The sequence below is a fragment of the Salmo salar genome, chromosome ssa12, assembly GCF_905237065.1.
Source record: "Salmo salar chromosome ssa12, Ssal_v3.1, whole genome shotgun sequence".
Taxonomy (NCBI): Eukaryota; Metazoa; Chordata; class Actinopteri; order Salmoniformes; family Salmonidae; genus Salmo; species Salmo salar.
The window spans coordinates 68,851,901-68,864,235 of NC_059453.1; the positions used below are offsets into that span (position 1 = coordinate 68,851,901).

Here is a 12,335-nt window from a genome sequence, read left to right on the forward strand (position 1 = left end):
TTTATTACCGATTCAGATGGGAGCAACACGTCAGATTCAGACAATTCTCTAAAAACACATGGACGTCGGGTTCGCACAGGACTAGTATTAAAATCAGAGGACTTTGGAGTTTGCCAAAAAGCAGTAGGTTATTCTGGTTAGTCAACCTCCAGATTTCCGTTTCCATTTAACCATCTAAACAGTAGGCTACAATTCCCTTGACATACCATGAGGCCTCACAATCATTACACATAACAAAGCAGGCACTGCTATCATCCTCTTTCACCAAATATTTCCCAAACATTACTTTTCTGGTCATCCATTCTCTCTAGCAGCTTTTTTTCCCCCCACAATATTTAATGACCCTAAACCCGTCTGCCCCGCAGATATAACCACAGGGTGGACGGGTTATGAGTCAACCCGCGCATCACACACACACACACACACACACACGACCACCTTTCTCTGTAATGTGACCATAAGCTTTCCAGGTGTGACTATCTCTGGGTCTCTGAGCTTTGGGTGTGTGTGCGTGTATAGAAACCCCTGCTTTGCGTAGGGAACAAAGGACATACTGTGAATATCTCACACACATCAACTGTACCTTGAAAACCTAACTTCTAGTCTGGGAGACATTGTAGGTCTCAGGGAAAGTTAATCATCATGACAAGGCGAAAACTCTGCATATCAAACACACACGAACAGAAAGAGACCGAGAAATGGAGAGAGAAAGACAGAAAGAGAGATGGAGTGGAAGACAGGTTAAGAGAGAGAGAGAGGCTGAACCTTAATGAACTCAGACTTTAGCTGTGTTTTTTTCCCCACCTCCGCTGCAGGAGGAAAGAAAAGCACGCCAGACAGGAGAACAAAACAAACAGAACACACAGGGTGAAAAGTGCACATATATATAAATAAAGGGAGAGAAAAAAGCCATTGTTAGACGGAGGGAACAAAGGAAGCCGGGACAATGGGCAAAAGACGAACAAAAGCCGCAGGCCGCAGGAAACAGTGCAGATAACAATGCCAGCGGAATGTGCCGACTGACTCGGGGAACCGGGGGAAAATGCGGAGCGCCACCATTCTGCCGAGCGCATAGTGATTAGAGTTCCTCCCCCGTTCCCCCTTTCATATTCTGTCTCTAACAAAGCCACCTGCCTTCCAGAGGCCAAGGCTCTAAACCTGTGTGTGAGTGCTATAGTGAGTGAGTGAGATATGAACCAATCCATTCACCAGAACCTTTAAAATAATATGGGGGGGGGGGGGTTCTCAAGATTACCAGTCCCAGGGTGTGTATATGAGGGGGTGGAGATGAGCTGTGTCTTCCGTATTTAACACAAACCCTCTGAATCAGGGAAGTGCCTTAATCGACATCATGGGAGCAGTTGCTGTTGGGGGTTACTGGGCAGAATGACAGATTTTTCCACCTTGCTGACTCTGATATTCGAACCAGCGACCTTTCGGTTACTGGCCAAAACACTCTTAACCGCTACGCTATAGAGGATGGGCAAACATGCAACAACCTTCAGAATCCACTCAAATCCCTTTCCTCTACACACCTCAAGCTTTTGTTCTTCACCTCAAACACGGTTCATTTTACTGTTCCTGTTTAAGGAGTGATGAGGTTTCCCTGTGGGGGTGTTGGTGGTATTCAGCATCCTGCTGTGGAGCACAGGAAGTTATTCCTGGTCTTCTTAACAGCATTCCCATCAGCGTTCCAAAGTGGTTGGCTTATAGAGCTGACACGTGGCTTTAGACTGTGTGTGTGTGTGTGCACGAGACAGAGTCTCACCACTCTGCCTGTGTGTCCAACACAAAGGCATGCCCAGAATCTGAGTCACAGACCTGCTGACAGCCAGGTATGCATTAAGGTGTGTGTGTGTGTGTGTGTGTGTGTGTTTGAGGTTGGGGTCCGACACATCTAATCTTAGAGTTAAACAATGCCGTAGCGTCACAGCTCAGACAATGCTTGGGCTCGCCTCACCTCAGCCCTCCACAGCTTATCAGTGCTCTCCACACAAATCTAGTTAAATGTACACCTTCCATGTTTTAACAAACTGCATCCATGCAGAACTTGTGTGCATGTGGATTTGTGAATTGTAAAGTGTGATTTGAATAAGTTGAATATCAACACTTACACAGTTTAGCAGATGTTATAGCGGGTGCAGCAAAATGCGTATGTGACTAGCTCTTAACAATGAAGTAAACATGTCAAAACAAGTACACAAATAATAATAATCCAATATAAAAAAAGAACTCAGGAATGTCAGGAAGAATAGTTAACCACCCAAATAACACTATCAGTTATCCAAATGCAATCTATGCATATATACACCAAAAAATATATACTAAGAATGATATGTACAGCAGTGATACTCTCACTTAGAGATGGCTGTTCAACAGCCTCGAGATTAAAGCTGTTTTTCCAGTCTTTTGGTCCCAGCTTTAACGCGCCTGTACTGTATCTTTCTGCTAGATCGTCACAGAGTGAACAGACCGTGACTCAGGTGGCAGAGGTCCTTGATGATCCGTTGGTCTTCCTTTGACACCGAGTGCTGGAAGTGTCCTGGAGGGAAAGCAGCATGCTCCCGGTGACCGCACCACCCACTGGAGAGCCATTCAGTTTAGGGTGGTGCAGTTGCCGTACCAGGCGGTGATGCAGCCAGACAGAATGCTCTCAATGGTGCATCTATAGAAGTTTGTCAGGGTCTTAGTGGCCAAGCAGAATTTGTTCAGCTGCCTGAGGTTGTAGAGGCGCTGTTGCGCCGCCTTGCCCACGGTGTCAGTGTGGTGGAAACATTTCAGGTCCTCCCTCCTCGGTCTCCGGTTGTCCACAATCAGTTCCTTCCTTGTTGTTTTTTTACGTTAAGGGAGAGGTTATTTTCCTGGCACCACTCCTCCAGTGCTCTAACCTCCTCCCTGTAAGCAGTCGTCAGCAAACTTGATGATTGAGTTGGAGTTGTGCGTAGCCATGCAGTCATGGGAGTACAGGAAATGCAAACAGAGAGTACTGGAGGGGGCTGAGCACACATCCCTGGGGGGCCTCACATGTTGAGGATCAGCGTGGCAGAGGTGTGGTTTCCTACCCATACACCCACATGGGGTCAGCCCGTGAGGAAGCCAAAGACCCAGTTGAACAGGGTGCGGTTCAGACCCAGGGCCCTGAGCTTAGTGACAAGCTTGCTGGGCACTATGGTGCTGAAAGCAGAGCTGTAGTCGACGAACAGCATTCTCACATAGGTATTCCTGTTGTCCTGGTGGGATAGGACGATGTGCAGTGCAACAGCGATTGCAAATTGTAGTTGGCCTAGGGTGCCGGGCAAGGTGGAGGTGATATGGTCCTTGACCAGCCTCTCAAAGCACTTCATGATGACAGAGGTGTGCCACAGGGTAATAGTCATTTAGTTCAGTTACCTTAGCTTGCTTGGACATCTTGAAGCTAGTAAATATGCAATAGGCTGAGTATGCAATAGGCTGAGTATGCAATAGGATTACAGAGTAGTGTCTGATTGTGGCCTAATAGACTACCTAGGGCTCTGGGCTGGTTTAACATGCTTCTCTTTATGAGACCATGCAGATCAAAACTGTAACACACATTCAAATTATTATTATAGGACACAGCAGTTGAGCTGACCACAGCCCGTCATAAACACAGCATACCTTTAGGAGTGCCTGCCGTACCATAGACCTGACCAGAGATACACTGTATATACAAAAGTATGTGGACACCACTTCAAATTAATGGATTCGGCTATTTCAGCCACACCCATTGCTGACAGGTGTATAAAAATCGAGCACACAGCCATGAAATCTCCATAGACAAACATAGGCCATTCTACTGCCATACCGAAGAGCTCAGTGACTTGCAACGTGGTACCGTAAGGATGCCACCTTACCAACAATTCAGTTCGTCACATTTCTGCCCTGGTAGAGCTGCCCCGGTCAACTGTACGTGCTGTTATTGTAAAGTGGAAATGTCTAGGAGCAACAACGGCTCAGCTGCGAAGTGGTAGGCCACACAAGCTCACAGAACGGGACCACTGAGTGCTGAAGTGCGTCTTTCTTCAGTTGCAACACTCACTACCGAGTTCCAAACTGCCTCTGGAAGCAATGTCAGCACAAAAACTGTTTGTCGGGAGCTTCATGAAATGGCTTCCCATGGCCGAGCAGCCGCACACAAGCCTAAGATCTCCATGCGCAATACCTAGTGTCGGCTGGAGTAGTGTAAAGCTCGTTACCATTGGAGTCTGAAGCAGTGGAAAAGCGTTCTCTGGCTTGATGAATCAGGCTTCACCATCTGGCAGTCCGACGGACGAATATGGGTTTGGCGGATGCCAGGAAAAGGCTACCTGTCCAAATGCATAGTGCCAACTGTAAAGTTTGGTGGAGGAGGAATAATTGTCTGGGGCTGTTTTTCATGGTTAGTTCCAGTGAAGGGAAATCTTAATGCTGCAGCATACAATGACATTCTAGACGAGTCTGTGCTTCCAACATTGTGGAAACAGTTTGGGGAAGGCCCTTTCCTGTTGCAGCATGATATTGCCCCCATGCACAAAGCGAGGTCCATACAGAAATGGTTTGTTGAGATCGGTGAGGAAGAACTTGACTGGCCTGCACAGAGCCCTGACCTCAACCCCATCGAACACCTTTGGGATGAATTGGAACGCCGACTGCGAGCCAGGTCTAATCACCCAACATCAGTGTCCGACCTCACTAATGCTCGTGGCTAAATGGAAGCAAGTCCCTGCAGCAATGTTCCAACATCTAGTGGAAAGCCTTCCCAGAAGAGTGGAGGCTGTTATATCAGCAAAGGGGGACCAACTCCATATTAATGCCCATGATTTTGGAATGAGATGTCTAACGAGCAGGTTCCACATACTTTTGGTCATGTAATGTAGATGTAAACTCAGCAGAAAGAAACGTTCCCTCACCGTCAACTGCATTTATTTTCATCAAACTTAACATGTGTAAATATTTGTATGAACATAACAAGATTCAACAACTGAGACAAACTGAACAAGTTCCACAGACATGTGACTAACAGAAATGGAATAATGTGTCCCTGAACAAAGAGGGGTTCAAAATCAAAAGTCAGTCAGTCAGTATCTGGTGTGGCCACCAGCTGCATTAAGTACTGCAGTGCATCTCCTCCTCATGGACTGCACCAGATTTGCCAGTTCTTGCTGTGAGATGTTACCCCACTCTTCCACCAAGGCACCTGCAAGTTCCCAGACCATTCTGTGAGGAATGGCCCTAGCCCTCACCCTCCGATCCAACAGGTCCCAGACGTGCTCAATGGGATTGAGATCCAGGCTCTTCGCTGGCCACGGTAGAACACTGACATTCCTGTCTTGCAGAAAATCCCGCACAGAACGAGCAGTATGGCTGGTGGCATTGTCATGCTGGAGGGTCATGTCAGGATGAGCCTGCAGGAAGGGTACCACATGAGGGAGGAGGATGTCTTCCCTGTAACGCACAGCATTGAGATTGCCTGCAATGACAACAAGCTCAGTCCGATGATGCTGTGACACACCGCCCCAGACCATGACGGACCCTCCACCTCCAAATCGATCCCTCTTCAGAGTACAGGCCTCGGTGTAACGCTCATTCCTTCGACAATAAACGCGAATCTGACCATCACCCCTGGAGAGACAAAACCACGACTCGTCAAAGAGCACTTTTTGCCAGTCCTGTCTGGTCCAGCGACGGTGGGTTTGTGCCCATAGGCGACGTTGTTGCCGGTGATGTCAGGTGAGGACCTGCCTTACAACAGGCCTACAAGCCCTCAGTCCAGCCTCTCTCAGCCTATTGCTCACAATCTGAGCACTGATGGAGGGATTGTGCGTTCCTGGTGTAACTCGGGCAGTTGTTGTTGCCATCCTGTACCTGTCCCGCAGATGTGATGTTCGGATGTACCGATCCTGTGCAGGTGTTGTTACACGTGGTCTGCCACTGCGAGGACGGTCAGCTGTCCAGCCTGTCTCCCTGTAGTGCTGTCTTAGGCATCTCACAGTACAGACATTGCAATTTATTGCCCTGGCCACATCTGCAGTCCTCATGCCTCCTTGCAGCATGCCTATGGCACGTTCACGCAGATGAGCAGGGACCCTGGGCATCTTTCTTTTGATGTTTTTCAAAGTCAGTAGAAAGGCCTCTTTAGTGTCCTAAGTTTGTGTGACCTTAATTGCCTACCGTCTGTAAGCTGTTAGTGTCTTAACGACCGTTCCACAGGTGCATGTTCATTAATTGTTTATGGTTCATGGAGCAAGCATGGGAAACAATGTTTAAACCCTTTACAATGAAGATCTGTGAAGTTATTTGGATTTTACAAATTATCTTTGAAAGACAGGGTCCTGAAAAGTGCCATTTTTTTGTTGTTGCTGAGATTATAAGCCTCACCACAGTCCTATATGTAAGACTCCTGGTGAATATAACTGCTTGGGACTGTCATGACACCATGCATTTAAAAACTATTTCACTGAAGTGGGACTGGAAAACTGTATTGCACATAAACAGTTTGCAGTGCATCAGCAAAATACATTTCTAAGACTGTTACAGTCTAGTTCAAATGGAATGGAAACTCGGTGACAGGTGAAAGCAAGTTCCAATACATTGCCTTCACCAATCCAGTCAATCAGTGATTACATCTAAGAAAGGAGGAAGGCAGGATAACAGCCGAGATAAGATTAGCACTGAGTCTTTAAGCTCCGACACCTCTGAAATCATACACTTCCCACGACACACTAAACAGCAGACAAAAGCTTCAGTTACCCAACATGTTGTAACATGCAAACCCAACATCTTACCCCGGGGCGTCTGCAATGCCAATGTCATCTGTTGTTCTCTCTCTTTCTCTCAATTCAATTCAAGGGCTTTATTGGCAATGGAAACATATGTTAACATTGCCAAAGCAAGTGAAGTAGATAATAAACAAAAGTGAACAAAAATTAACATTACACTCACAGAAGTTCCAAAAGAATAGACATTTGAAATGTCATATTATGTATATATTCAGTGTTGTAATGATGCACATAGTGAAAGTACAAAAGGGAAAATAAATGCACATCCCTCCCTCCCTGATAGGAGCAGTTTACCCAGCAGCCTTTGTTGTTTTTCAAACCTGGCCTGAAGGGGACTAGCAGAGGTAGAGAGACGGAGTTGAGCCAGGAGTCCGTTCCATTCCAGCACACGGCGGCTGATCAAGTGGCTGAATTATCTTATTAAACAAATAAAAGCTCTGCCATCGTGAACTCAGACTGACAAATTAAAGACAGAAGCTCTGCATGGACTCCTTGAGGCAGAGAGAGAGAGAGAGAGAGAGAAACACAGACAGAACTGACATACGTTTTTCAAAACGTTTGTTTAATGTTGTGTTACGGTTCCATTATAAACCTATGGCTGGATTCAATCAATCCTGCTTTAGGAATGTTTAAATACTCTGGCAAAGTTAACATGTTGACATGCAGTTGTTCACCAGCCGAGAGTGGTTGATTCCCTTAAACCCTGAGGGCTGGTATAGTAGCAGGTGAGGCTGGCGATGGCAACATTAAAGCCTGATCAGTGGCTGGGACAGAACCCTTGTAAAGTAACAGGTGCACTATAGTACAGGTCCAGACGCTTAGTGGGACTCTAGTACCATGGTCCTCCCTGGGTCCTCCCTAGTACCATGGTCCTCCCTGGGGGAAGGAAGTTAGATGCCCTGTAGAACCCCACTGCAGCCATTCCCTCTGCCTAATGTTTATTAATTACACTTTATTAAAAAGTCCTATCTCAGCTGGTATTACTGTTAATATGGTAATAACTACATTCTACGTTGTGGTGGTGGTTTGACTGAATCCCAAACAAACCAAAGAGGAAGGTAATTGTTTAAGTAACTGTCCAGTAAAATTCTGACTTTAAAAGTTCATAGTCTGTTAACTCATACCCAAATCATTTAGTTGAATCCTATACTCGTGGCTAAAGCGTAAATTGGAGAAAAAAACCCTCGAAAAGCCCCACCTCAAACTTGTAACTCAAACACACGGTTTAAAAAAATGCTTGCCATTTCCTGAGGATGATGAGCTGGCCAATCAGCCGTCTACTTGCATGAATATTTTGAATGACCAGTATACAGTACACCCACACCCTTCCAACACAGACAACCTGTTTAACCTGTTAGGGCTAGGGGGCAGTATTGACACGGCTGGATAAAAAACAGACCCGATTTAATCTGGTTACCACTCCTACCCAGTAACTAGAATATGCATATACTTATTACATATGGATAGAAAACACCCTAAATTTTCTAAAACTGTTTGAATGGTGTCTGTGAGTATAACAGAACTCAAATGGCAGGTCAAAACCTGAGAGATTCCTTTACAGGAAGTGGCCTGTCTGACCATTTCTTGAACTTGTTTTCCATCTCTATCATTTACTAAGGATCTCTGCTCTAACGTGACACTTCCCACGTCGTCCATAGGCGCTCAGAGCCCGGGAAAAAACAGAATGTCGTCATTCCAGCCCCAGGCTGAAACACATTATCGCCTTTCTCAAGTGGCCGATCAAGGGACACTGGCTTATGCGCGTGACCCCGACCGCCCCCGCCTTTGGAATTTTTTCCTCTGTTTGCCGAAAAGGAGATTCCCTGTCGGAATATTATCGCTTTTCTACGAGAAAAATGTAGTAAAAATTGATTTTAAACAGCGGTTGACATGCTTCGAAGTACGGTAATGGAATACTTAGAATTTTATTGTCACGAATTGCGCCATGCGCGACACTTCTTTACTATTTCGGATAGTGTCTGGAACGCATCGAACAAAACGCCGCTATTCGGATATAACGATGGATTATTTTGGACCAAACCAACATTTGTTATTGAAGTAGCAGTCCTGGGTGTGTATTCTGACGAAGACAACAAAAGGTAATCAAACTTTTATAATAGTAAATATGATTATGGTGAGTGCTAAACTTGCCGGGTGTCTAAATAGCGAGCCCGTGATGCCTGGGCTATGTACTTAGAATATTGCAAAATGTGCTTTCACCAAAAAGCTATTTTAAAATCGGACATATCGAGTGCATAGAGGAGGTCTGTATCTATAATTCTTAAAATAATTGTTATGCTTTTTGTGAACGTTTATCGTGAGTAATTTAGTAAAATGTTAGCGAATTCCCCGGAAGTTTGCGGGGGTATGCTAGTTCTGAACGTCACATGCTAATGTAAAAAGCTGGTTTTTGATATAAATATGAACTTGATTGAACAAAACATGCATGTATTGTATAACATAATGTCCTAGGGTTGTCATCTGATGAAGATCATCAAAGGTTAGTGCTGCATTTAGCTGTCTTCTGGGTTTTGGTGACATTATATGCTGGCTTGAAAAATGGGTGTCTGATTATTTCTGGCTTGGTACTCTGCTGACATAATCTAATGTTTTGCTTTCGTTGTAAAGCCTTTTTGAAATCGGACAGTGTGGTTAGATTAACGAGAGTCTTGTCTTTAAATGGCTGTAAAATAGTCATATGTTTGAGAAATTGAAGTAATAGGATTTTTGAAGGTTTTGAAAATCGCGCCACAGGATAGCAGTGGCTGTTACGTAGGTGGGACGAATTCGTCCCGCCTAGCCTAGAGAGGTTAACATACTTAATTACAATATTTTTGGAAGGAAACCATTTAACTCATATTGTAATACACTATATGTCATATTTCATAGAAATCTGGAAACACTGGACAGTTACTTGAATTTAAAATGTTTACCATGAAATGTCTACATTTCTATACCAGCTAAATTATGCAGTACAACAAATCATTAACTTGTGATATCACAAGCAAGTCTTTAATCCTTAAGAGTCTATTGACACACCTTTGCATCAATCTAAGTAACATAATAAAAACATCCCCATCAAAATCCATCAGTTTAAGCTAGAGATATCAGTTGTTTTGCGTGGGCTGCGTCTCAATCCACCGAATCTGCCTATGTCGGCCTTCCACATCTGTGGGAAGGAGTCCGAGCTACAGCAGTGTTTGTCAGACCATGAGACGTCCCGAAAATCGGTCTTCCCATAATAGTTTGTAGGCCAAACTGTTTTTGTGAGAAGGGGAGACTCGCACGAACACGATGGTGTTCTCCGTTTCGCTCTACGACCCCCACCAGTGTCATGGAACTCCTCTGAATGTAACCAGTACAAAACACATGGAAGTATGGAGGTAGTTGTGTGCCCCCAAAAAAGATGGGTTTAAATATGTAAAAAATATATATATCTCCTGAGCTTTCTTATATATCCTAGGTATAGGACAAACACTTCAAAACCTTATCCTTCCCCCCCTTTCAGAGTTAATGACAACTATGGAAAAAGAAGCACTGTCACTCCTCATTCAGGACCCCATCAGAGAGAGAAACCGAGAGGAAGGGGGAGAGAAGGAGAAAGTACAGTAAGGGAGAGGTACCTCTTAGGTGTGGTGAGTGTGGAGGTCCCCAGACCTAGAGGACCCCTCCACAGTAGAGCACTGGTGATGCTGAAACACGTCATGTTCTCTTCAGTCACACACAGGACAGCCTTCTAACACGCTCTCTCTCTCTCCCTCTCTCAGGACAGTACAGCCCAAAGCCACTCTGCAGTCTCAACTCTGTGACATCTCTTTTTCTATGTTCCTTTCAACTCTCTCTCTAGCTCCCTCCCAGTCTCTCTATATCCCTCTAACTATCTCCCTCTGTCCCGCCTCCCTCTCTGTGTGTTCATGTAAACCTCCCGTTATTGTGACAAAGAGCCTCTTTTTGGCATCTTTGAGCCAAACAATCCACTAATTTGCATAATATGTTTTGCACCCGGTGAGCATATCTAGAACATTAATATGTGATAATCAAATACTTGGACCCACAGGTGTGATCCAGGTGTGTGATACCGCGCTGGGATGTCCAGGAGCACCTAACACCGAACAATGTCACCTTTATGCATTAAGTGTGTTTCTTGGCCACCTGCCTGAAACGGGGACACCACAGAAGAAGGAAAGAAAGGAATATCACACATTCAAATATAGCACAGGAGCTGGACTAGAAACATGTCAAAGAAAATAAAGGCATATGTGTTTCCTGCTCCCAAGCATGATTTTAATTGATCTAGTGATCAGTGTGAGTTTTGTGTGATTATGTGACTGTCGAGTCATAGAGATTAGTAAGACGATATGTTTAATATAGTTATATAAAGATCACGCTCGGCAGCAGCAAACAGCAGGCGGACAGACCTTCACTCTGATTTCATTGGTGACACAAAATATTCCCTCTGCTTCTCTTCAGCCCACACAATGCAGCTATGGATTCAACCCTGGTCCTGGGTTCCCTCTGTAGATGCTGGATCTCACTGAAGACCGCCACCAATTAGGATCTGCCTTGTTTTAAAGGCCACCAATTAACTCTGAATCCCTCATTTTAGAGATTTTCTCCCCAAAATATACACAGACAAATGCCATCGAAGAATATTTACCAATAATATTGATAATAGTTTAACGTGGGCTAATTAACTGAGTTGAGATGAAAACCTGGATCCAGTGGGTTCCCAGGACCATGTCCCTCTCTCAGTCCCCCCTGAATCCCAGACAGCCTCACGCCCAGGACCATGTCCCTCTCTCAGTCCCCCCTGAATCCCAGACAGCCTCACGCCCAGACCATGTCCCTCTCGCAGTCCCCCCTGAATCCCAGACAGCCTCACGCCCAGACCATGTGGTTCCCAGGACCATGTCCCTCTCTCAGTCCCCCCTGAATCCCAGACAGCCTCACGCCCAGGACCATGTCCCTCTCTCAGTCACCCCTGAATCCCAGACAGCCTCACGCCCAAACCATGTGTCAGATGCTGAGTATACGAAGCCTTGTAGTGAGAGAACAACGTCAACACACACATTTCTCTGACATGATGAGCCCGACATGCAGCGGCTGCTGTGTGAGTGTCTATTTTTGACATGAGATTTTAGAGGCAAGACGACAGAAACTAAATGCGATACAGGTGTTATGGATGTTTCTCTTAGTATTCTCTCTCCCTCCCCTTCTTTGAATGAGTAGGGCCTGAAGCAGGTTTATTGTGTTGTGTTGCTGACTGTGTCTCATTAGGAACTGAGCTCTCAGGGCCACACACACAAAAGCTTCCCTTCCCTTGCTCTCCTCTCCCTCTCTGTTTTTCTGTTCTTTTGGCCTTTTGATGTCAAGAGTGCCAATCCCAGGGGGCTACACTCTGGCCACAGAAAACACACACACACACACACACACACACACACACACACAGTGTGATGAGAGTTGTAAAAGCATGATAAGGGCAGAGGAGAGGTAGTCGAGGTTGAATCAGTTTCGTGTTTCTCTGTGGTTGATAACCAGATCTCACCACACAAAGACCAG

At 45.4% G+C, this 12,335-nt stretch overlaps 1 protein-coding gene across 1 annotated transcript in view; it reads right to left on the reverse strand.

Annotated features, from left to right (window-relative positions):
• The window catches only part of LOC106565622 (transcription factor SOX-13), a 31,860-nt gene extending 21,187 nt beyond the window's left edge, over positions 1-10,673 (reverse strand). Inside the window, 1 exon segment of the mRNA XM_014132932.2 lies at positions 10,400-10,673. Coding sequence (XP_013988407.1) covers positions 10,400-10,482 — 83 coding nt within the window. The 5' untranslated portion in view covers positions 10,483-10,673.
• Positions 10,674-12,335: the final 1,662 nt, after the last annotated feature.